This window comes from Vipera ursinii, assembly GCF_947247035.1.
Source record: "Vipera ursinii genome assembly, chromosome: 8".
Classification (NCBI taxonomy): Eukaryota; Metazoa; Chordata; class Lepidosauria; order Squamata; family Viperidae; genus Vipera; species Vipera ursinii.
Genome location: NC_139519.1, coordinates 15,622,768 through 15,649,441, shown reverse-complemented (window position 1 = coordinate 15,649,441; position 26,674 = coordinate 15,622,768). Strand labels below are relative to the sequence as shown.

Sequence of the window (26,674 nt, the reverse complement as noted above, 5' to 3'; positions counted from 1 at the left end):
AGAACTGACTTCCGGAAGAGGCATCCACAGAGAGAACCGGCTGTTCACATATTTGAATCCCACCACTGCTTACAGATGTTGCTCGTGTCACCTTACGATGCTGCAATGACCATGGCAAAAAAAGGCCATAAAATTGGGCACAATTCACTTAACCACCACTTTGCTTAGCAACATACTCTGATCGCCGATGGTGGTCATAAGTCAAAGACTATCTGTAAGAGAAAGCCATCTGTCATGGAGCTGACGCAACAAAACATCCAAAGAAGATGGGCACTTGACTGAGAGTCCAGCCACCATTCCTATCCCAGAAAGGATATCCGTGAAGGCAGGACAAGAAGCAACAGATGGAAACTAACCAAGAAGAGAGAAGCAGCCTAAAACTAAGGAGAAATTTCCAGACAGTGAGAACAATTAACCAGGGGAACGACTTGCCTCCAGATGTTGTGTCTGCTCCATCACTGGAAGTTTTTAAACCATTCCTCTGAAATTGTATAGGGTTTCCTGCCTGAGCAGGGGGTTGGACTAGAAGACCTCCAAGGTCCCTTCCAACTCTGTTATTCTGAGTTGAGGTGCTCTACAAGGGACCAAGACAAATGAGAAGCAATCTTCCAAGTTAACAGGGCATATGAAATCTCATTTGGGCAAAGAGGATTGTTCAAGGCATTTGGCGGGGGTGGAGACCTGCAGCCTCCTGAGATGCTTTTGAGCAACACAACCTGGAATCTTGCTGAGCTACATCTTCAAACTTCTGTTCTGATCGGTCAAGTTAGCTGAGCTGCTAGGAATTGTAATTCAGCCAGAGATTTCTTTAACAACAATAACCCTTACGTAGCATTTTGGAGGGTTTACTGTACAGCGTTTCGTCCAATGCACAATCCAGCTGTAATCCTTCTAACAACCCTGTCTACTGCATTATTCCTGCAACGCCAAAGCTGGGATAGAGAGCGCTGTAATAGAGCCTTAAGTTGACAAGCAGAATCAAGATTCAAGGCACTACAGGAGATGTTCCCTGTTGTTTGCTTATAAGCGGGGGGGGGGGGACCACTTTCTTTTGTAAAGTGTGATTTTATCCCTTAGTTTTAGACCTTAGCTTTATTTATTTGCTTACTAACAATACTCATAAACCCCACCCCGCTCTCAAAGGAATCTGGGCAGCACAGAAGTCCAAACAAAAAGAAAAAGACATAGTAACAAATAATCTAAAAACCAAAAATGAGCCACAAAAGCAAAGATAAAACACAAGATCGATGCCCACAGTCAGACAGCTGCGACTGGAAGCATATTGGGATAAAACAGCTGTCGCATGTTTCTGAAACTGCAACAAAGCGGGGCTTCACGCTAGGGAGAGGAGAGAATTCCATATTTATGGAAAACTCTATAGAGATGTGATGCGTATATGCTTGTTATTTGTCATTTAACTTAGCCTATGTCCCCCACTGTTGAATGATGTGGCGCAAGTTTTTTTCCCAGAACAGGATGACTAAAGCAAGGTCAGTGGCTTCAAATGAAGTGTGTTAGGTCAGCTTGAGCTGGAAGAATCAAAACAGTCGAAACCTTTACGTCGGTCTTCCTTTAGAAATGACTCACGGATCCAGGCTTTTATAAGCTACAGGAAACCCATGTTCCCCACACGTTTAAGGGGGATCCCAAATTAACTCATTGTCTGGATTTCCCTGAAACTGGGTTCATCAGCAATGGGTGCACAAAACCGTGTAGGTTGTGTGAATGCAGCTGCTGGGTCTTTCACTGATCTGTTTAAGCAGCTTGCCTAAATTCAGCGCTTTAAAGAGGATAAACTAGTTAAAGGTTTCCCTTATCCAGTCGCGTCTGGCTCTAGGGGGCGCTGCTCATCTCAGTTTCCCAGCCGAGGGAGCCAGAGTTGTTCGAATACGCTTCCATCGTCACGTGGCCAGCATGAGTATATGCTGAGGTACCGGAATGCTGTTACCTTACCATCAAAATGGTACCTGTTCATTTATTTGCATTTTCATTCGTTAGAACTGCTTCTGTGTTTCCCCGAAAATAAGACCCAACTAAAAAATAAGCCCTAGCGTGATTTTTCAGGATGCTCGTAATATAAGCCCCACCCCAAAAATAAGCCCCGGTTAAGATCTTCAGTCAGACGGATGCATTTAGTACCATATTTCCCCAAATATAAGCCTTAACAGGAAAATAAGCCCTAATGCGTCTTTTGGAGCAAAATATTTATGTAATGGAATCTTATTTTCGGGGAATCACGTTAGGTTGGCAGAAGCTGGGGCAGGAATGGGAGCTCACCCTATCACGTGGTACAGATGGTCCTCGACTTATGACCTTAACTGAGCCCAAAATTACTGACGCTAAGCAAGACAGTTGTTAAGTCAAGAGCCCTGGTGGCGCAGTGGTTAAAATGCAGCATTGCAAGCTAACTCCCTGCACCCTGCCGGCAGTTCAATTCTGACCGGCTCAAGGTTGACTCAGCTTGACTCAGCCTTCCATCCTTCCGAAGTCGGTAAGATGAGGGCCCAGATTGTTGAGGTTGACTTTGTAAAGCGCTTAGAGCGAGCTATAAAGCACTATAAAGTGGAATATGAGTCTAAGCGCTATTGCTATTGCTAAGTGAGCTTCGCCCCATTTTATATCCTCTCTCGGGAAGTGAATCTGGCTTCCTCCTTGACTTTGCTTGTCAGATGGTCGCAAAAGGGGATCAGGTGACCCGTCGTAAATTTCAGGCAGTTGCCCCGGGTTTGAATTTTGATCGCGTGACTACAGGGATGCTACAACGGCTGTAAGTGTTAAAAAAAATGGACACAAGTCACTTTTTTCAATGCCACTGTTACTTTGAACAGTCACCAAATGAATTGTTTTAAGTCGAGGATTATCTGTACTTGGGTCTCGAACTGACAACCTTGTTGACAAGCCCAGCATTTTAAACGCTAGGCCACCGCAGCCCGTTAAGAAGATTTGTCACTGCAAAACCAGGGCACTGCAGCAGTTAAACCCCTGACTGAAGATTAGGATCCCAAAGCGGACTTGGCTTAGCTTTTCAGCTAAACCGTAATGTTCTTCGGCATTTTTTTTTTGGCCAGATTTAGCCAGTGAATTGTGTTGCCTCTATCTGGACACCAGGCAAATATTTTTGCAGTCTCCCAAATATATTATCTCATAATTATTTATGACAGATTCTGCAAGGCAAGGCCAGATTGGGCTCTCAAGCTTTACAATCTTCTTTTATGCTATTTCCCACCACTAAAGACACTTTAGTGTTGCTATTAAAGGGAGGTGTGTTTATACAGACCTAGCCATTACCCGTAGTCATGACTACTAACGAACGTAACATGATTGTTGGTAACCACAGGGGCACTCTGCCCTGCCAGGTTAAGGGTCTTGAGGTTGTTTTACTTGGCATTTAGTTTGCAGTGAGCTACTCTGTATTATTTTTATAAGCGAAAGCAGGTTGGGAGCCAGCATGGTGTCGTGATTAAGGTACTGAACTAGGAGCGTGAAGATTTGGGTTGTAATTCTCCCTTAGAAACTGATGACTTTGGAGATGTCATTGTCTCGACTCAAGCCTTGCAAGCTGAAATCACCTACCTACCAACCCATACTGGACCACAGTGATAGATTAATAGTCTGTAACCTTCAAGGGAGAGACTTACATTTTACAGTGGGTTAATTGAGGAGGAGGAGGAGGAGGAGGAGGAGGAGGAGGAGATTTTCCCCCAGAAGTAAATAAAAACAACATTATGGTAACAATTATAAAATCCAACCTTGCCGGAGCAGGCAAAACTGCCACAGCTCCCAGTTCAGTTGCTGTTCTTCCTTGATTTATGGAATGCATTTCCATTCTTTTTATTCTTTGGAAGCGCATCCAGAACCATTAATAAAACACAGAGACCTCAAAATGGGTATAGACACAGAGCCATCCATGTTGTTCCCATTGTCTCACTCATCAAAAGCATCCTATATAGAATTTAATGTTTTATTGTTGTTAGCGTATTTTAGATTATGTTTATTTGTATTTTTATACCCTGTATTCAGCTCTGGGAAGTCGGGGAGGGGGAGGGGAGGGTAGAGAGGGTTTGGGGAGAGGGGGGGAGGAGGGTTTTTTTTTGTATTCAAAAATGTATTTTAAAACTTTTCAATAAAAAAAAGCATCCTATATACCAGGGGTCCCTCAACCTTGGCAACTTTTAAGACTTGTGGACTTCAACTCCCAGAGTTCCTCAGCCAGCTTTGAATTCTGGGAGTTGAAGTCCACAAGACTTAAAGCTGTCAAGGTTGAGGGACCCCTGTCCTATACCACAGGGGCCTCCACTTCTCTTAGAACAAAACGTTCAATTATCTGCGCTCCAAGCCTCAGACGACTTCACAGAAAGGAGCATAGATCGAAGCTGCTCTACAAGGCGGGCTTGGGAAGAGCCATGGGAAGAGCCAAAGCGGATGGCTCCCTTAAAAGTGCACGGAAGGGTGAACATTCAACTTCCCTTAAAGCAGGCTTGACCATTTTTTAAATGGGCCTTGGCGCCCTTTGGGATGCCGTCCCACCAAGAACAAACCCAACATTTAGAATGCAAGCAAACTCCACCTATTTTCTATTTTGACAGGAGCTTCCTAAGTTTTACGATAGAGGTGATTCCCGTTACAAGCAGTCCTCAACTTACCACGGTTTGTTTAATGACCGTTTGAAGTTACAGGGGCACGGGAAAAGGTTTTTCGCACTTAGGACCGTTGCAGCATCCCTGTGGTCAGGCGATCCAAATTCAGACGCTTGGCAACCAATTCATAGTTATAACGGCTGCAGTGTCCCAGAGTCAAGTGATCCACTTTTGTGACCAGCAAAGTCAATGGGGAAGGCAGATTCACTTTACAAGCATGTTGCTAACTTAACAATTCATTTAACCACTGTGGCAAAATGGAGCCAATCTCACTTAACAACTGTCTCACTTAGCAACAGAAATTTTGGGCTCAATGGTAGTGGTCGTAAGCCGAGGACTACCTGGACCTAGATTCCAAAATGCCATTAACTCTACTTGTCAATGATATATATACCAGGGGTAGGCAACCTTGGCTCTTTTAGGACTCGTGGACTTCAACTCCCAGAATTCCTGGCTGGCTGAGGAATTCTGGGAGTTGAAGTCCACGAGTCCTAAAAGAGCCAAGGTTGCCTACCCCTGGTATATACCAAGGAGATGCCCTGTCCTTAAAGCCTACAGCTTGGTTGTCATCCACACACAGGCCACACAGTTAATCCACGTTTCTCTGAAAAAGTATATAGCAATCCCAAGCATCTTTATTAAAGTCTATTTCCTCACTTCCTAATGAGCATTCTTAATCTCAGTATCTGTTTGGGGGGGGAAAAACAACAACCTCTAAATGCATCACATTCTTAAAGGAGGATTTAATAGTTAATTATCTTCATTGTTAGGAATGGGGGTGAAAGAGGCAACTTCCTTTAGAGTCAGTTTCCATCTGTTCATGCATTAAGATCGAAGCTAGCATTTTCCTCGCTCCTGTCTTCTTTTTTATTTTTTTGTTTCTTTGGTCTCAAGTACTAGAATCTCTCTCCGCACTTCAAATTCCTTGTTTCCTATTAAACTTTGATTTTTTTTGCAGGTTTTTTTTCCCTTCCTTTCTTCCTTCCATTTCTTGGTCAGTTCTGACCAACTCTCAATGCAGTTATTTCTCAAGAAATACATGACCGCTGGGCCCTTCCTCCTGTTGTCAGTAAATTTCTTTGCTGCATTACATCTGAGCATGAACTCATTTGAACGGCCCCTGAAGCAAACCGATTCCAGCCAAGCTTTCCACTCACACCCCTACCAGAAAAGGGGAAAATAACCACATTCTGCAAAATAGACCCAATCTGTCCTGTTTTCTCAGCTTTTCACACTTCATTCAGCTTCCTTGTTAATTAGATCAGCCCAAAGAATTGTGCCTGTGCACACACACACACAAACACACACACACAGAGAAGACTGAAATGACACCCTACGTAAATCAGGCAGAATGTACAGCACACAGATGGTTACCATGTTCTCAGGCTGCAAAAGATGATTGACAGCATCCACCAGCAGCTACATATTTTGTATTAGATTTATACATATAATACTAGGCACGTGCTTTAAAGCAAGAGCTCTCTTAAAATACTGTAGCATAATGTGACTTTTACACTTAAAAGGCAGCCCCCAGTACACATGGTGGACACCAAGAGATGTTCAGCCGCAAACTGTCAACCATGTTTCAATGGAACATGTCGTTTGCTGCTTTTGCTAATTTATGCCTTAGGGTACCATAAATTATAACTCTAAAACTGGTTTAAGTGAGTATTGTGGCTAGGTTAAATGTTGATACATGTGTTAGGGGAACACACTTCCTGTGTTTCAATGGCAACAGCAGCTAAATCTAACATTTGGGAGGTCAACCAAAACTTATAAGGAAGTAAAAAACAAACTGTTCCAGAGTGAACACTGTTTGAGGCTAAGCCGAAATGTGCTTTAGATTTATGAACCTGTGATACAAAAACCACAGTTTAAGATTTAGTCTTATGTGTAAAGTCACTGTGGCTTGGGCAACAAAAAAGGATGAGGATGAGGATGAGAAGAAGGAGGAGGAGGAGGAAGGGACCTTGGAGGTTATTTAGTCCAACTCCCTGCTCAGGCAGGAAAGCCTATACCGTTTCAGACAAACGGCTGTCCAGTCTCCTTAGAAACTTCCAGTGTTGGAGCATTCACGACTTCTGGAGGCAGGTTGTTCTACTGGTTGATTGTTCTCATTGTTAGGAAATTTCTCCTTAATTCTAGGTTGCTTCTCTCTTTGATTAGTTTCCATTTGTTGCTTCTTGTCCTGCTTTCAGGTGCTTTGTGGCAGCCCCTGAGATACTGGAAGACTGCTATTATGTCACCCCCTCATCCTTCTCTTCATTAGACTAGACAGACCCAATTCCAGCAACCGTTCCTTATATGTTTTAGCCTTCAGTCCCCTGATCATCTTCGTTGCTCTTCTCTGTACTCTTTCTAGAGCCTCAGTTTGATTAAATCAAACTGTCAACAAGTCACTCTTCCTTTCTTTTGTCACAATGCTTAAGAATTTCTGGAGGCATCCAACTCACACAGAAGATAATTTTCATGAACCAGGGGCTGAAAGGATGGGGGAATTCCCGTGATCACCATGAGATCTCTGAAGTTACTCGCCTGCATCACCGAATCATGGAATGCACCAAGCTCAATAATAGTCCCAAGTCAACAGAAAGACATTGCAAATGAATACAGGTAGTCTTTCAACTTATGACCACAGCTGAGCCCAGAATTTCCATTGCTAAACAAGATATAGGGTAAGCGAATTTTTATTTATTTATTTGTTTGTTTTATATACCGCCCTTCTCCCGGAGGACTCAGGGTGGTGTACAAAGCAATAAAGTAAGAATACAATAAAGCAATAAAGTGAGAAAATTTTAAAACCCAAATCCATCAGGCCAGGCCGGCTTGTTCGAATAGATAAGTTTTTAGATCACGCCGGAAGGAGCGAAGGTCGGGGGCCATCCGGATTTCGGCTGGTAAGCGGTTCCAGAGGATTGGCACACCCACCGAGAATGCTCTCCCCCTGGGGGTCACCAGCCAACATTCTCTGACCGGTGGCACCCTGAGGAGGCCCTCTCTGTGGGAGCGCACAGGACGGAGGGGTGTTGATGCTGGCAGTAGGTGCTCCCGTAGGTAATCCGGACCCACGCCATGTAGGGCTTTGTATGCCATCACTAGCACCTTGAATTTCACCCGGAAGGCAACTGGAAGCCAGTGCAGCTCACGGAGCAGAGGTGTAATATGGAAGTATCGGGAGACCCCCAAAAGCACTCGTGCAGCTGCACTCTGCACCAGCTGAAGCTTCCGAGTGGTTCTCAAGGGCAGCCCCATGTAAAGAGCGTTGCAGTAGTCAAGACGAGAGGTCACAAGTGCATGGGTGACTGTACGCAAGGCATCCAGGTCCAGGTCCAATTTTGCCCCATTGGAACAAGCTTTCTTGCCACCCTTGTTAAGTGAATCACTGCAGTTAAGTTAGCAGCACGAATCTGGCTTCCCCATTGACTTGGCTTGCCAGAAGGTCACAAAAGGGGATCACGTGACCCTGGGACACTGCAATCGTCATAAATGTGACTCAGTTGCCAAGCGTCCGAATTTTTAACTGGGGTTTTAAGTATACAGGGTCAATTTAATATTTTTTAATTTGGTTTTTTAACTTTTGTATGGTGGATTTTTTAATTCCCTGTAAACCGCCCTGAGTCCTCAGGGAATAGGGCGGTATATAAATGTAACTAACTAACTAAATAAATAAATATTCACGTGACCTGGGGGATGCTCCAATGGTCGTAAGTATGGGGAAAAAAACGACATAACTCGCTTTTTTTTCAGTGCTGTTGAAACTTTGAAACGGTCACTGAACAAATTGTTGTTAAGTCGAGGACTTCTTGTATATCACTGCTGCCAACCAGTTGCGCAAAATAAAACAAAACCGCATCCTCCTCATGCATTTAATGTTATTTACATCCTACGTCAATGAATGAAAAGCAACAAAAGCAGCTGTTCTCGTGCCCTGTTATGATCACTTCCCTCCGATATGCCACAACTAGCCTACACTGCCCTACCTTACACATACTATTATAAGGAACTCCGTAGTGTGAACGTTTCTAAGCACTGTCTAGAACAGCGTTTCCCAACCTTAGGAACTTGAAGATGCGTGGACTTCAACTCCCAGAATTCCCCAGCCAGCATAGCTGGCTGGGGAATTCTGGGAGTTGAAGTCCACGCATCTTCAAGTTCCTAAGGTTGGGAAACGCTGGTCTAGAAATTGCAAACCACCCGAAATAAATCTGCCAGAGTCTTGACTGAAGTTCTAGTATACAAATCTTGTCCCTCTGAGCTCTTGCTACTCCACATTCAAAACATCTAAGAATCTAACTCTGTCCATGGGAGTTTGCTCCAAATTCCGTTACTCTTTTGGTCTCCAACTTTGATCCTTCAAACTAACAGAGAGTGGGGTGAGTGGCTTTCTAAAACAGGCCTTTTCAACTCTTCCAAACGTGGAGAGAATTCTCTTGGAAGGTTGAGCCTGACCCAATTCAGGTAAAGAGCAAACAATATAAAAAGTATCCTCTCATCGTCAGGAGGAATATAAAAACAAGAAATTGAAATCAAATTCAGCTTACACAGAAGTAACTATTCTTTGATCATTGTCATCTTTTTAGGAGACTCTCATTTACAGCATATAGATCTTACTCAATTCTCTTACCACCTGGTCTGCATGTCTCATTTCTACAGACAGCCTGTACATTAATATATTCCTCATCTCTTAAAGAGAGACAAATCTAATGCATTCCATCTTGTTTATACATGGAGGTTGGAGATGTTCTGCTTATATTTGAAAATAAGCCGGTTGTTAGCTTGCATAAGGATGGCATAGACCGAGATGAATAAGCCACCATCTTCAAACTACCTTCTTCAAGGACGCAATGAATACATTATCTCACCACCCTTACTTGAGGCAAGGCAAAAGGTGACGTCCAGCAGAAGTATCTCTAAAATATATTGTGTGCAATATACACTTTTCTGGACAAACTGATCTGGAGATGAATTCAATAATGTTCACTTGTAAGCATGCCCTTTAAAAAAAGATAGGTTCCTTTTCCGCTTTATTCTGTCATTTCCAAAAAGGATATTCTTCAGTTATAGTATGGGATGCTAATAAAACTGTGACATAAACCATATAAAACAATTAAAGCAATTTCTCTCAGATACCCTTCTTCATTTAGAAAATTCACATGAAAGCAACCAAGATTCTAAATTCTACCTCTTGCTTTCTTTTCTGTGGATAATTCTCTCCCAAATCAAATTGAACTCCTGGTGACTTCATGGATATATCCACGTAGATTTTAACATATAGAAATGCCCTGCCACAGCCTTCTTCAGCTACCTTTTTGGACTAACTCAATGCTTCCCAATCTCAGCAACTTTCAGATGGGTGGACTTCAACTCCCAGAATTCCTCATAGTGGCTGGGGAATTCTAGCAGTTGAAGTCCACACTTCTTAAAAGTTGCTGAGATTGAGAAAGGCTGGGTCCAACTTACCAGCTTTAATCCCGGGGTTCCTGAAGATCTCTTACATACTGTTAAGTAACAACTCTGCTTAGATTTGATGGGGAACAAAACTGGCACATGCAGGGGGGCAACAGCAAAATCCAGCTAAAGTTTGGCGGCCTGATAATCATTTGAGTGACAGCAGCTTACACATTGCTTCTGTTAAACTCAGCAGACATCCAAAACATTTTAACTTAGGTCACACCGTGGTCCGAAGTATTGACTCTAGCGCAGCGTTAGGCAACCTTGGCTCTTTTATGACTCGTGGCCTTCAACTCCCAGAATTCCTGAGCCTAACTTTGAATGTTCGTTAAATGAAATGCTTGCAGTTTTGTGACAATCTGCACTACAGTGTAACAGAGAACATTGCAGTAACGGCGAATATCTGTAGCTTGGGGGGGTGGGTAGCATGAGGGTGAAGGCTTGTCTCGGAGCTTGTGGGCTGGTTTCTAAACATTTCATTACCGGGCTAAGTAAACTCTGCTGAAGATGTTATTACCTAGCCTGATAATGAAACGTTCAGAAACCAGCCCCCCCCAGCTCGGAGAACGAACCCTAACCCTCACAAAGAACATTATCAACTTCCTGCCCTCCCCAGTTGCCTCCTGGTCCCACTACTTCACTCTGTCTTGTGGCAGAATCAGCCCTGGGAATGGTGACAGCAGTAACGGCATCTTCACCTCCAGGAACAAAATGTCTCAGGAACAGCCCTGCTGTCAAATTTCAACTCCCAGCTGGGCTCAGGAACAAACAGCCACTTAGAGCAGAGGGCCCCCCCTCCAACCTTTTGGGCACCAGGGATCAGTTCCACGGAGAGAGGGTTTTCCGTGGACAGGAGGGGGCGTGGTTTCGTGTGCTGCCTGCATCCCGCAGATGGGGCTTTGCTTGTTTGCGTGGACCGATTTCTAGCATGCCGTGGACCGGTGCTGGTCCACAGCTTGGGGTTGGGGACTCCTAACAGGAGAATCCCATCCTAGAGCAATAGTCAGAAGAGGGAGGGATAAGACGATCACTAGAGATCTCATTTTACCACATCAACATAACAGTGTCTCTTCCTAAGCGATGGACATGGGAATCTCATAAATCCATTAAATCCAAGTCCTAACAATTATGTAAAGGCATCACTGCCCATTGCTGAAAAGGTGCAAACCAACTCTTACTTTCTGCTGGGTTGGAAAAAAGGAGTGAACAGCTTCTGGAGAAATCCACCTGAGCTGTTGTGTTGGTAATAAGTGACTAGAATTGCACCCCACCAGCACTCAAAAAAAAAAAAAATAACCCAGCTACAAAACCAAGAGTTATGGCAAAATAATCAAGGAGAATAAGATTGATTTTAGTACAAAGGAGAAAAGCTGTCATGTTCTAACAAGAGGATATTGTGCTACATATTTCATAAAAGGGGCTCTAGTCTACCACTACATCAATGTATCTCCTGATCCAATCTTCTCAGCTTGGGATTCTTCAGAAGAATTGGACTCCAAAGCCCATCATTCCTTCAGTCAACCAGGCTAGTGTCTATGGAGATTCCCAGTCATCCAGGTCATGGTTGTCCCAAAGGTGCTTTTTTTCAAAAGGCAACTGGATTTTCTTGGTTTTTCCTTGAAGACGTTTCACTTCTTCTCCTAGAACAGGGGTCTTCAAACTTGGCCCTTTTATGACTTGTGGACTTCAACTCCCAGAATTCCTCAGCCAAGCACTCTGGCTGAGGAATTCTGGGAGTTGAAGTCCACAGGTCACAAAAGGGCCAAGTTTGAAGACCCCTGTCCTAGAAGCTTCTTCAGATCATGGATGAGAAGCGAAACCTCTTCAAGGGAAAACCAAGAAAGTCCAGTTGCCTTTTGAAAAAAGCACCTTCGGGGACAATGACAGGCAAGGTGAAGTCCAAGACCTTTAGAAGGTACAGGATGGAAAAGGTGGACCCTGTGATCCAAGATGCTTCACATCTCTTGTTAAGAGTTTGCTCTAACTGACTAACATACAATTAACATCCAACTGACTAACATGCAACTGACTAATCTGGATAGCTCTGGCTGGCTGGGGGAGGTTAGTGGGGTAGCACTCCCATCCTGACCAGCAGAAGGTAAGCCCATGGCCCCTGACATGAAGCCAATCATGGAAACTCCACAGTTAGCCTTATGTCAGGGGTCTTCAAACTTGGCCCTTTGATGACTTGTGGACTTCAACTCCCAGAATTCCTTAGCCAGGCACGCTGGATGAGGAATTCTGGGAGTTGAAGTCCCCAAGTCATCAAAGGGCCAAGTTTGAAGAGCCCTGCCTTATGTCAACTCAGGGCTGCACATGGTCCTCGCTCAGAGGTCTCTTCAAGAGCTTAACACACTTGAGTTTCGAAGGGGGGAAAGAGAAAACAATTAAATGTATGGGGAGCGGTCCTGCTAATTGTCACTTCAATTAATTTTAATTTAATCACATGTTGTTTTTCCACTTGGTTCCATCCACTCTTTTCCGCAGTTCTTTTTTGGAACCATTTGGGAAGATCTAACCCACCTTTCCACCCCAGAAGTTTATAATAGCTTACAAGAGGATCTTTCTTTTATCCTCAGAATGACCCTGTAAAGTAGGTTAGGTTGAAAGAGAGTGGCTCAAACCCAGTGAGTTTCTATTGGCTGTTGGTCGTATTCAAACTGGGATTCTCCAGTTCAAGTTTAGCTTTACCTGCTAAAGGCACTCATCAAGGCACTCAAACACAAGTGGAATTCTCACCCAAAAAAGAGAGCTTAATCATGATATAAAATTAATACTCATGCTGCCGGTGCCGAAATCCTGACACGGAACTAATACTGAATAAAAAGGACCAGCCCTTAACATACACTAATGTACTTAACAGTATATTACCCAACTGTACAAAGCAAGAACATTACAACTCTTAATAACACAGGGATACGCATATGTAGCAGTAATTCTATGGGGTTTTCTATTATACAAAGCCACAAAATAATTTTGAGCGGGCAAAAAAAAAATCCTAGTCGGCAAAGATTTGATTTGGGGAGGTGCATCTTATCTTAAGGGTTGTTTTTTTCCCCCTCCTTGTTCTCTCTTCTGCTTTAGATCTGGTTCTAGGAATCTTTCAGATCAAGTAAAAAATCTTGACAGATGCAGATAAGCATCAGGAGGAAAAAGAGAAGAGAGATGTGAAAAGACAGATTTGGGTTGCATCCAGAGTCGTAATTCTTCCTTGTTCATTTTGCTGAAAAGCATGTGTGCTGGACAGAGGCTGATCTTGGAAAAACAGCCTGTCAGCTTTTAAAAACTTGTTATTTATGACCACAAGCCACGATTTGCAACACCACCTAAGCCAGCAAACATTACTGCTGGCTTTCCACACTGACAAAAACAGCCATCTGAATTCTACCAGAATCTAATGGGGAAGGGGTGAAACAAAGCATTTAACACATGCTGAATCATATGTAGTTTTTTTAAATTATTATTTCCCCCCTTCAAAGGAAGTCAAACAAACAAACAAAACAAACAAAGTTGCAAGGGCGGAAAAAGTCCAAAGCTTCTGGTGTCCCTTGAAAAACTAAACCAAGGATTAACAATATATCAAGTTGAGACATCTGCTGTTCTGCTTTTCCCCATGTCCTTATTCACAGGGAAAAAGCGTTGCTTAGCCTGTTCCTATGGCTTTTATACCAGCAGCTGTTTTTTTTTTAAAGACTGTCACAGTACATTATATAATATACATTTACACAGACACACTAACACAACACAGACACACTCCTTCAGCACAGCAAAGAGGTCAGCCTCCTCAAACCGCCCCTGGAATCCTTGAAATTGGTAGCCACAAACTTCTCTTTGCCACCCCAGGAGAATTCACATTTTGGGAGGGGGGGAAGTGGAGGCAGCAACCAATGGGGGAAAGAATGACTGGGGGAGGGTGGGGGGGTGTCTAGGTGGATGAGTGATGTGAAAGAGGGGAGGGAGCCTAAAAGCAGCTTTTCTCTCCCAGCTTTAAAGCCCACCCTCTATCCAATAGGCTGGATAGCAGCTAATGCCCATCCTTTTCCCCAAGGCTCTAGTAAGATTTTGCTTAGGAATCTCAAAATGTCTATTTAGTTCTTCTCTTCTACATATCGAGGACCCTGGGAAGCTGCCTCCGGGGGGCGGGGGAGATCCAGAAACGGGACTCCCACCCTTGGCTGCCCTTAATGTAGAGAAGAGCCGCAGAAAAAGGGAAAGTGATGGTTGCCCCTCACTCACTCTCTCTTTCTCTCTCTCTCCCCGCTCAATGGGCACCCGGGCTGGTTGGGATCACGCGGGATCACCAGCTGCGAAGGAACCACACGAAGGAGCAAGTGTGGGAAGCAGCAAGGAAGCAGCAGCTGCTTTGGGATCCGGCTGCTCCAGTTAAAGGGGTCGGACGGCCCTCGGCCACGTGTGTGTGTGTGTGTGTGTGTGTGTGTGTCGGGGGGAGGGGGAACCGCTCCCAGCGCGTGGGCGAGGAACACCGGGACACCCACGCACGACCCTGCTTTGGCTGGAGTCCAAGCGAGCAAGGCAGAGATCGGGGCGGAATCCTGGGTCGCTTCGGCTCTCCGGCCGGAAGAGCCTCTGAGCAGGTGCAGAGCGCCGGCCGTCAAGGAGCTACAGGCAAGAGGGTGCGAAACGGGCCGATTTGCCCCTTCCCCGCAGAATCTCCCCGTTGCGGAGAAAGCCCGCAGAATCTCTCTCCCCGTCATCCCGGGAGGAGAGCTCGGCCGGCGGGCGGCTTCTCCGGCTCCTCCGCAAGGCAGCTAAGGCGTCCCCCCCCCGCAGTGGGCGAGCGGCGGACTCCCCGACCCCTCCCCAGCGTTACGCAATAGGCCCGGCTCCCGGGCGCCCCCCTTCCCCGGGCCACCCCTTCCCCCTCCCCCTCCGAGGCGCTTTGCCCCCTCGCTGCCCAGGGCATCCCCTCCCCAGCAGCTCTCCTCTCCTCCCCCCCTCCCCCAATTGCCAGGCAGGGGCAACCATCCCCGCTTGACCCAGGGAGCCCCCCCCCACGCCCGCCCCGGGGCGCAACAAGCAGCCGCGGCAGCAGCAGCAGCAACCGCCGCCCTCGGCAACGCCTGGCCGGGGTGGCCGGGGTGGCCGGGGCGTAGAGCCGTGCAGCCCCCCCACCACCCTGGCGGGTTCGGCCAGTCCCCTCCAAGCCCGCCGCCACGTGCTCGCCCTGCCCGCCCGGGAGCCGCTGGAGGGCCGCCCCTGCAGCCAGGGAGCTGCGGCTCTTGCGCTCGCCCGGGCGCCGGCTCCGACGGAGGGAGCGGCGGGGGGCTGCGCGGCTCCTGGCGGGTCCCTCCGGCCGCAGCTCCGCAACCTGCGTCATGGCTGCGCAGCGCCGGGCAGGATCTCTTCTCTTCCCCCCCCCCCCCGCGGGCTTGGAGGGTCGCTGGGCGGGCTGGCTGGAGGGGGCGGCCGGGCCCCGCGTCTCTCCACCCCCCCCCCGGCCGGTCTCGGGCAGCCTTGGCGTCGAGCCGGGCCAGGGGAGATTCTTCGCCCCCCCCCCCCCCCGACTTGCCCGGGCGGACCTTCGCGGCCTCGGCTCCTTACTTGCCAATTTCCTCGTAAAGCTGATACTCGTCGGTGAAGCGGGTGCAGGTCACGGTGGTGGCCATCGCGGCTGCAGCTTCACTCCGCAATGAGCCGCCCGGGCTCCGCTCCGGCTGGCGGCGGCGGCGGCGGGGAGGGGGCAGAAGGGGCGGGGAGGAGGAGGAGGAGGAGGAGGAAGGGGCGAGGCAAGCGCCGAGCAACGGGGTCCGCCGGAGAGCCGCTCCTGGCTGCGGGCGGCGGAGCGCGGCCCCTGCAGAGCCCGCGAGAGCTGCCAGGGGAGGGGCCGCCGGCCTCCCGCCGACCAGCATCCCCCCCCCGCCCCGGCTCGGCTCGGCTCGGCTCGGCTCGCTTGCGGGCGGGAGGGAGGGAGGGTTCTCAACTTCGACGGGGCGGCTGCCGCTTGCGCGGGGATCGGGCTCCCACCTGCGCCCTTTGGCTGCGTCCAGCTCCAGCAAGCCCCCCACCCCCCACTCTCCTCCGGGCAGGGCCGGCCGATGACCCTGGCCTGAATTTGCACCAGACGTTTTGCTTCCTGGGGATCCGGGATGGGTGGGTGGGTGGACTCCTCATTCAGACGTGCTGTTGGGGTCCCAAACTCCATAGTCTCTTCCAGGTGAATTCAGCATTGCCCAGGTGAACTCGAGGCCGCCCTACAACTTTCTCTCTCACCTGCAGCCCTGAGAACCTGGCCTAGGTTCCTGTCTCTTCTGCCCAGAGCTGCTTCTGTCCTCCGCTGATGGACACCTGGCCCCGGTGGCTGTTTCCTCTCTGCCCCTGCAAGACCCCCTCAGACCCAGCCCAACCCAGGCTTTTGACCTGCTGGCTTCTCCTCGCCTGCTTTGACAGCTGCTTCCAGATGCTGAGGTCAGCATTTTGCAGCGGCTCCGCTCGGTCGGGAGGCTTCAGGTGCTTGGTCAGCACCTCCAGAGCTGCAAACTTAAGCCAGAGCTGGATTAGATTGGGGCTTCCTTTGCGAGAAAACTGAGGCCAGGTTGCTTGGAAGAAGTGGTCCTCTTGTGGCCAGGATTCATTTTGCTTACAGGTAGTCCTCGATTTACGACTGTTTATTTAGTGACCATTCAAAGTTACAACAGCGTGGGGAAAAAGGTCACTCGTAACCGTTTTTCACAGTTCCATCCTTTGTAGCACCGTAGCAAGATTCTCACCATGCCACCTATAGGGTTATAACTTTGACCATCCTCCCCATGATCCTTTAGCTCAGAGGTCCCCAACCTTTTGGGCACCAGGGACCGGTTCCGTGGAGAAAGGTTTTTCCACGGACCGGAGAGTGTGTGCTTTTGTGTGCTGCCTGCATCTCGCGGATGGGGCTTTGCTTGTTTGTGCGGACTGTTTGTTGGCATGCCGCAGCCTGGTACCGGTCCACGGACCGGGGGTTGGGGACCCCTGCTTTAGCTCCTTGCCTATTGAGACCCGCCACAAAATAGCTTTTGCTTGATTTGAAGGAAGTTGTTTGGGGCTGGATTTTCAAATGAGGTAGCCCAGATCCTTCATCTGCAATGCTGTCTGGGGGCCCAGTCTTTGCTTACCCCTTTGCATGACAAGCATTCATTTTGTGGCCGTTGGAAGTTAACAGTAAAAATGTTAACTGACGTTAACTGAAAAATGTGATTTAGGATATGTCCTTACGCCAGGGGTCCTCAAACGTGGCCACTTTAAGACTTGTGGACTTCAACCAGCTGGGGAATTCTGGGAGTTGAAGTCCACAAGTCTTAAAGTGGCCACGTTTGAGGACCCCTGCCTTATGCTTTCAACCCTCACCACATCCCTGCAGTCACATCATCAGAATGTGAGCAACCAGCATGGAATTGTGAGCAACCAGCATCTAAGAGCCTTGGTGGAGCAGTGGGCTAATGCCTCCTTAAGTAACACCAGCTGCCTGCAATTAGTGCAGGTTCGCATCCCACCAGGCTCAAGGTTGACTCAGCCTTCCATCCTTCCGAGGTAGGTAAAATGAGGACCCAGATTGTTGGGGGCAATTAAGCTTGACTTTGTAATAATGCCGCTTGGGGTGTGTGTGAAAGCCCTAATAAGCAGGCATATACATAGAATGAAGGCTACTGCTAAGCTTGTAAGCCGCCCTGAGTCTTCGGAGAAGGGCGGGATATAAATGGGATTAAAATAAATAAATAAATAAATAAAATAGTTGCAGGGTCTTGTGATCACCATTTGCGACCTTCCCAGCCTGCTTCTGACGAGCCAAGTCAATGGGAGAAGACAGGCTTGCTTAATGACCGTAGTGATTCAGTCAACAACCACAGCAAAAAAAAAAAGGCAGTAAAATTGGGCATGACTCGTTTAATAATCATCTTGCTTAGTGATCAAAATTCCGGTACCAGTTTGGAGTTGTAAGTCAAGGACCACCTGATTCTTCACATTTCCTGCAAGCATGCTGGTTTGTCACACAACATATGTAGCCATTATTAAGTGAGCCATCATTTAGTCAGTCCATATTCTAGGCTTGCAAAGCACTGACTCTTAAAACTGTACACATGAACCGAATTCAGACATGCCCTTGGTTTTATGGTTTTTGTTGTTAGATGCCCAGATTTATCTTCTAAGATGGGCATACAGACAAATTAGAGAGAGAGAGAGAGAGAGAGAGAGAGAGAGAGAGAGAGAGAGAGAGAGAGAGAGAGAGAGAGAGATAAGATAAAAATAAATAGAGATAGAAATAGATACAAATATAGAAGAAATAGAAATAGATGGATAGACAGACAGATAAACAGATAAGCAAATTTTTGGCTTAATGTATTATGTAAAGTAGCCTCCAAGTCTTTTTGTAGGAGTGGTTAAAAAAATGAAGATGGTGGTTATAATAGCACTTAGACTTATATACCGCTCCATAGTGCTTTACAGCCCTCTCTAAGTAGTTTACAGTTGGCATCTTGCCCCCAACAATCTGGGTCCTCATTTTACTGACCTTGGAAGGATGGAAGGCTGAGTCAACCTTGAGCCAGTCAGGATCAAACTGCTGGCAGTGAGCAGAATCAGCCTGCAATACTGCATTCTAACCACTGCGCCGCCAGGGCTCCTCAATGGTATAATCCAGGGGTGTCAAACTGTCGGCCCACGGGCCGGACGCATCACAAAGAAACCGCGCCTACCCCATTGCTGGCAATGGGGAAAAAGTTCCTATACGTCGCGCGGCATCACGTGACGTCACGAGTTTGACATGTCTGGTATAATCAAAGCTTTGCCCACTTTTTGAATGTACTTTGCACCGATATTACCCCAATATCTTTGGCAGGCAGAACAAAAAGTAGAGAGGCACAAGGTTAGATTTCAGCAGGTCTTGAAGTGCTTCCCTAGAAAAGCCAATCCATTGGTCATATTGAGACATAAATGAAACATGGTTTATTAAGTCACTGGAATTACATGGTACATGGAACCGTACATTAACCACACTGGGCAGGTTCCCAAGGCACATCCCCACAAGCTAGCCGACTTTATTTTAGCCTCCAGTACTCAACCCAACAATTCCTTGAGGATTGACTCTGTTATGTCAAAGCACCTCCAGAATGAAGAAAATGACTTGTAGGCAGGAAATCTTCAAGGTCTATGGAAGTACACAAGTACAAAAATATTTTAGAAAAACAAGAGTGTAAGGAGACTTGAAACACTTCAAGAAGGAATTGTAAAACCTCATGGCAACAGGAGACATTTTGGGGACAGGCAGGATATGGATCAGGAAGGAAAGGGTTGCCTTAAAGTTCATTTCCCAAAGAAAATGTTCTTTTCCTAAAAATATCATTTCATGGGAGCTGATTTGCTTCAAAGCAAAGCAGGTGCCTTCAGCAATACTTTTACTCCCAAGAGTTTGTCAGGCCCATGGAGATCTGATAGGTCTCTTAGAACATGTGACTATTTTCTACATCCCAGCACTTGGAAATGTTCCCACGTCTATGAAAAGATTTAAGTAAGTGGAAATGGGAAAATATGCTTTTCTGCCCTTGTCTAGAGACGGGACTGTAGGCAGACATAGCCGCAGGGCTGGTTAAACAAGCCGGTTGGATGATTGAAGTCCACCCCCCCACCCCACCCCACCCCACAACATAAGAAGACTAAATGCACATATTAAGATGGCATTCACCACTGACAGGGCTTCAATCAGATGGTTGTGGGTGCCATCTTATTTTTTTTTTATGAAAGCCCACCCTATCCATGGGTGCCACTCAGGTGGCATGGAGCAATTTCATCATTTCTCGAAAGCAACTGTTTGGCAGCCATTGTGTGAAAATGTGTGCACCATGTTTTTTAACATTCTGAGTGGCTTCAGCAGTCAAGCAAGATTCCTTGCTCCTACGATAGACCTTGGATGACAGCACTTCTGACGGACTCAAACCTGAAGCAGAAGTCCACACTTCAGAATTCTGTGACTTGTTCAATGACCTCATTTCATAGGATCAAAATGACCTAGAATAGAATAGAACAGAATAGGGAATGGAATGGAATGGAATGGAATGGAATGGAATGGAATGGAATGGAATGGAATGGAATAGAATAGAATAGAATAGAATAGAATAGAATAGAATAGAATAGAATAGAATAGAATAGAATAGAATAGAATAGAATAGAATAGAATAGAATAGAATAGAATAGAATAGAATAGAATTAGAATTAGAATTAGAATAGAATAAAATAGAATAGAATAGAATAGAATAGAATAGAATAGAATAGAATAGAATAGAATAGAATAGAATAGAATAGAATAGAATCTGGAAAGGACCTTGGAGGTCTTCTAGTCCAGCCCCCTGCTCAAGCAGGAGGACCTATACCATCTCAGACAGGTGAATATCTAGTCTCTTCTTTAAAATCTCCAGTGATGGAGCACCCACAATTTCTCAGGGGGTTCAAGGTAAGTGAGGATAGGTGAGACGTGCTCATTCCTTCCACACTTTATAAGTAAAGGTCAGTCTGTACCGCAAGCCAGAAAGAAGCAATTTTTACACAGCCAAGAACTCTACTTAACTCCCCCCTCCCCTTTTTAACTGTGACACCCTGACCTTAAGGCTTACATTTATATGTGTTTTACCTTCAAATGAACTGAACCGAACAGCCAGCTTTCACCAGTCATGGCAGCAGTTACAGATTCCCCCCTACTGACCCTTAAACCTTGGTTCACATAACTTGCTAACCGTCTCAGTCATCCAGGTCAATACTGAAGAAGCTTCCTGGATGAGAAGCGAAACGTCTTCAAGCAAAAACAAAAGTCCAGTTGCCTTTTGAAAAAGCACCTTCGGGATAACTTGCCAACACAAAGCATGTTATCAAACCCAAACAGACCACATCGTGGTTCGGCATGTGGGTGAGCCAGACCTAGAAATTAGTCACAGAGCCGAGATCTACTCTATGCCACCAAGCAAAGAGCAGATTTTTCAGATTCCATGACATGTCCCCTGCCCTTGAGAAGGAGCTCATTTCTTCAAGTGATTTGCATAAGAGGCTCTGAAACAAACCAAGAAAATAAATCAGCATGTGGCAGAGATTATTGGTACAACCATAAATAAGACCCCGGCTTTTTCCCATGGGTTTCTGCAGCAAGACCAGGAACTCATCCAGTCAAGGAACGTTAGCATTATGCTACAGAAGGTGCCAAATGCAATCTGCAACAGACCAGTTATCGGATGATGGAAGCATTCCCCACTGACAGCTGCTGGACAGCTGCTGATGATAAGGGGTCAATATTAGCTGAGCTGAAATAATAGCTTGATCCTTCTAAGGCAGCTTCTTAAGTTCCTTTAGTACTGTACAACCTGGACCACAAACAAACGGTTGAAAGGTGTTTACAGAGCCGACAGCTCTGGACAATTCATTCATACAACAAAATCAATATGCCCTTCAAATAAGCCAAAGAGCCAGGGTGGAAATGTAGCCAGCAGATCAGTATTGCCGCTTCGTTTTGCTTTCTAAGACGGTCACTTGGAGTCCAAGCTGGGTCTCAGTCAGTTACCTGCCCATCCCATGTTGCTGCAGTTATTTCATGAGGAAGCCAAGAGACAAAGGCCTTGCAACAAGAGGCAGAAGCAGGGGTCCTCACTTCTGCTAAGCATTTTATGTTGATGCTCAAAGATGACGTGCGGTATAAGGCAGGGGGAATAGGGAATTGCGAGTTGGACCATCCCACTGCTCAAACAGAGCGCTCTGTGGGAAAGTGGAGTCAATTCTCTTTGAATCCTTCCTGCTGAGCAAAAACCAGGAAGGAAGGAACGAATTCCTGAGTTTTAGATTTCTTCAGAGCAGATGATGGCACTCTCTGAGCCCGTGCAAACTAAGTTCCCCAGCATCTTCGCCTGCCCATGTCTGCCTGTTGCCATGGGCACCGTGGGCGTATGTGGGGGCTGCATGTTGCTAACAGATATTTTTATTCTAACCATAAAGGAATTATCATCATGTAAGGCTCTAGAAAGCAGCGGTACAGTTGGGTGTAAGCTAGCTAGGGTGGCAAAGCACAGACTGAATGTGAGAAATGATCCATCCCATTTTGTTTAGTGGGGGAGAAAAACCTGTGGGAACAATTTTTTTCCCCTTTTCAAATGACACCCTCTCTTACCTGTCCACCCCACCTGCTTTCCAAACCAAACTGAATGCTTCCTTCCACCTTATCTAGGTTTTGATATTTAGAAGGATCGTTCCCTTGAATTCAAGGTCCAATTCACATAGGGTGCCCAGTGGTTTGGTTAGGGCAAAACCCAAGATTACTTTTTCAAATCACGTTTTAAGGGTAGCATACGATAGAAACCCTGCCAGTTATTTATTTATTAAACATGGTTCAATCATACCTTACTATAATCTGTCACTCAAACCAGATCTTTTTCTCTCCCAGTATATACAGACATTAATTTTGGATGTTTTTTAGAATCCCACATTAGAGAGTAGTTCATTCTCCCCATGTCCAACATAATTAACCCTAGTGTTTGGGGGACAAGCAAGCTTGTTGGGATAGTCTTAGAGCAAGCTTTTCTAAAAACTTTCTGTATTTCTTTTGACACAAAACGGATGTGTTCGCTTATTTTCTCACTTGTCCTTTCTTAATATTTCTAACACTTCTTCCGAACTGAGAGATGAACCAAGAGCCTGGCTCACATGTTGACTTAAAGCAAAATGTATTTTCAATGTTTTTAATGTAGTGTTTTTAATCCTGAGTTGTTCAGTCGTTAGTGAGTGGGCAGCCTTAGAAACTGAAATTATAAATATACTTTGCAAACCAGGACTTATGGATTTGTAAGTTGGGTAAGCCCTGTCAAGTTTTCTTCCCTCAGTAAACTATGGTTAAATGAACTGTGGCTTACTTGTTATGAAGGTCGAATCTAAATATTTGCAAGAATATAAGACACTTTAGTTAGAAGTATTGTTGAAGCTGTTTGAAGTTATCAGCACTTTTGACTGTAAAGAGGTGGCAGTAAAACTAATTACTCTGTAAAGTACATATGACATTAATACACTTCCCAGAGAATTTGATGTAATAATGGGAATGTTATTCACAAAAGTCAAACAATTCCGTCCCCAATTTCCAGTATAGTGTTTTGCTGTTCTGTGTTTTGTAATTGTTGGTTTGTTTTTATTTTTGCATTTTGTCGGATAGGTCTTGGTTAAAACAATCACAATTTTTATCAACAACTGTGAAAAAATAATTACCAGCATCTTAAAAACAGCTCCTCTAATAGAGCTGTTGAAATACTTAATTGGATTATGAAAGTCCATCATCAAAGCTGGTGAGGGAGAGAAGTAAATAGCAATTGTTTGATGTACTGCATCCTTATAAATAATATAAGACTTGTAAAACTTTAGTTTTGTCATAAATGCTTGTTGAAGATCTCGGTTGTTTACATATCTTCATACAGCCTAATCGTGGCAGGATTGGATCCCACAGACTAGGAACAAAGTAGAATTTCCCAATTATAATTCAATGTTTCCAATTATTAAAGAATGAGGGTGCGCAAAACAAGTTCTCTTGAACTGTACCCACTTGCCATCATCCAAATAGACGACACCAAGTTCAACAGAAGAATGCTTGATAAAATATTAAATAATTTTATCTTCTGATTTTGAATAAATGAAAAACTCTGTATAGCTTGTGCTTGAAAACAGATGCAGTTCAATCATAATTCATCTTTCAATATCATGGAGCGTTCTGTTCAAGTGTTCTCTTTGAACATGAGTCAAGTAAATTTAACGTTGGCCTATCAGTATATTTCTGCAGTGGTACAATGAAAAACGAGGAGAGAGAGAGGAGAAAGAGAGAGAGAGAGAGAGAAAGAGGGGGGAGGGAGAGAGAATAAAAGAAAGTTTCTTTTGAATTAAGTTTCTGACACGCGATTCCTTGCAAAAAGAAACAAAACCTTTTTATTGCAAGCAGATAGATGAAGAGCACATGCTACTTACTGGATGCCTGAAGCACTATCCATTTTTCTAAGTCTTGGAGGGCCATAGCAGCCCCACAGTTCTCAGAAGGGCCAGTCAAAATGTACCCTCCACAATAGCCAGAAACATCACCCATTTTCCATGGAAGGAGGAGAAGTAAAAACAAACAAACAAAAAAAAGCAAAACCAGAAATAAGCCTTCTTCCAAGCGTACAAAATTTGTGGCAGTTTTGCACGGTGTGTTTGTTAAGTGCTTAAAAACCCTTCTTCCTTTTCCACTGAGAGAGTAGAACTGAACTTATCCAAGGCTACCATGGAGAACTAGAGGGCTGTAGGAAGCTGGAAAGAGACACTGCACAGGCTCGGTCTGGATGTCCCTCTGTTGATTTGATGAGAGGAGAAAGCAAGCCTGTCCATTCAAAACAGAATGGGTGCAGAATAAGCAGAGGCATTTCTTCTAGAAACTAAATATCCTGGAGGGGTATCTTCGCCTAGCTAGGCCAGAGTTCAGTGCCATCTCAAATCGACGGAGGGCCGAGTGACCTGGCTCTATGCGATAGCTGTAGTCGGGTTGAAGATTAGATATATTAAAAAATAAAATCACATTTCTCCAAAGGTTCCGCTTTTGTGGCATAGCTTCGATTCTTCCCGCTTCCCCACCCTACTTCTGATTCAATAATTGTGCATTATTTGGGCAGAAGATATTCTGTGGGACATATTATCTCCTTGCCGGAATACTTGCAGGACTAAAATCAAGTTGACATTACCACTGAGTTTTTTTAGCATGTCCTTTCCTGTCCCTATTTTGCCAAAAATGTACTGCTACAAATCTATATGGTGATAAGCTATTCTTGGGAAAAGGGTTGATAATTGACGTTCTGTGAACAGCCATTATACAGACTCACCAAAATGATCAACCCTGCTAATTCCTGGTTTTTGTTTTTCTTAGCTGGAAATTTAACCAAACTGCTGGATCACTTTGTTTAGTGAACTGAACCCAGGAGCTTTTATTTCTAGAAGGAGGAGGATGCATTTCTCCTGCAGAGAACCGCCCCCCCTTTTTGAATTATCCTACTTCAGACTTGTTAAAGAGAGTCACCCTCAAACACGCTGGAACCAGTAGTTCTGCATTTCTACAGAAACTCAAAACTCAGAAATGCCCACAAACGTTATTTCTAAGATCCAGGGCCTTGTTCAACAATGAAATGTGTGGGTGGACAGGGGACAAAATACTAATCAGTAGCAGGCCTTGTGAAGTTCTTCAGAATAATGTGTGCCTAGGAACCACCCACAGCACTTTAGACAAACCTCAAAGCCGCTCCGTGGTTGATTTTAGGTGCTTTAGAAATAATAAATTATGTAAAACAGAGAAGTACTTACTGGCAGTTGAGCCCTCAGCTCTTTACTCTTTTCCTTTAAGGAAAAAAAAATAGGCACTAGAATAACAAACGTACTGTTAATTTTACTGTATTAGAGACTAATGGCTTAAAGGAAGCCGGCTGAACACTAGGTGCTGTTTGGGACATGGGCATCCACCTGTGCATCCAGGAAACCCACAAGGGCCATGGAACATAATTGATGGAATACACGAGTAGGGGCCTACCCCGTTAGCCAGAGAAGGGCTATAATGTTAAAAGCTCGTTTCTTGCAGGAGAAAACCTATTTTAAAATCCAGAGTGCAAGATTACCCAGGCTTACTTTCTACAACCAACATACCACTGTCCTTTCCTCAGAAATTGGACTGTAGAGGAACGGCCATGACCGAACAAAATGTACTATCTCTTTCCAGTGGCAGCTGAGGCCACCATCTTCTGAAGCAAAGGCAGGCCCACATCAAAGGAGCCTCCGCTTTGCACGTGTGGGACTGGGATTCCAGCCCTGCCCATCGCCTCACAGCTGAACGTCTGCCTGCTTCAATCGTTGCTTTTATGGCATGGCAGCTGCTGCCTCGAGGGCAAGGAATACGCACCCGGCAGAATGGCTGCTTTCTGCCAAGGCAACGGTTCTTTGTGCTCGGCCTTGTCCCCATGGCCAGCACTCTCTGTCTCTTGGGAGTGGATTGCTAAGGTCTTGCCTAGGTCACTTCCCAAAGCTCACACTCTGTAAGGCCTTATGTAATGGGAAGCAGTTAACTATGTTTTCTCAAAAAAGGGATGAGGTACTTCCCTCCATGGCGAAAATTGGAGCAATCCAAGGACCAATATTCTCTCCACCACAGGGTGATTCAACATTTGCACGTTCCTATGAGCTCTTAAGAGTTGATTCAACCGTTCATTGTCTCTCCCATATAGCCAACAAGACGACCCTGGCTTCATGTGCTAGGAGAAATTCAGGAATGGCGCTGTCATCACACTAAAAATAAACCATGGCTATGTTCTCCCATTTCTCACTAGAATCCTACCATTGCAGGTCATGATAAGCTTGGCGATTCAAACCACAGAAGGCTCGTTAACCAACCTACACGCAGAGATAAGCCTAGTGAATGCATTTTGTCTCTTAAGCCGGTCTTGTGGGATGTTTTCTGCAGTTCGGTATTTCACTCAGTCATAGTCTAAAATGATACAGGTAACAACACGTTTCCAAGTCAACCCAAGTTCCCTCCATCCATATCCTTTGAAAAGCAGTGTGTGCTGCTTTCTGCC

At 45.5% G+C, this 26,674-nt stretch overlaps 2 protein-coding genes across 6 annotated transcripts in view; both read right to left on the bottom strand.

Moving 5' to 3' along the window:
• CAMK2B (calcium/calmodulin dependent protein kinase II beta) overlaps window positions 1-15,766 on the bottom strand; it is a 172,744-nt gene extending 156,978 nt beyond the window's left edge. For all 3 annotated transcript variants that reach the window (XM_083368369.1, XM_083368367.1, XM_083368368.1), the window contains exon 1: window positions 15,651-15,766. In XM_083368369.1, the coding sequence (XP_083224495.1) occupies window positions 15,651-15,715 (65 nt within the window). In that variant the 5' untranslated portion in view covers window positions 15,716-15,766. The remainder of the gene's footprint in view (window positions 1-15,650) is intronic.
• Window positions 15,767-19,008: 3,242 nt separating this feature from the next.
• Window positions 19,009-26,674, bottom strand: part of NUDCD3 (NudC domain containing 3) — a 58,196-nt gene continuing 50,530 nt past the window's right edge. The window contains exons 7-8 of one of the 3 annotated variants that reach the window (XR_014493161.1): window positions 20,704-21,116; window positions 19,009-19,227 (exon numbers count right to left, since the gene is read on the bottom strand). The gene's annotated coding sequence lies outside the window, so the exon portion shown is untranslated. Of the gene's footprint in view, window positions 19,228-20,703; window positions 21,117-23,197; window positions 23,866-26,674 lie in introns of those variants that run through there. The other 2 variants (XM_083368372.1, XM_083368373.1) reach the window with 2 other exon arrangements.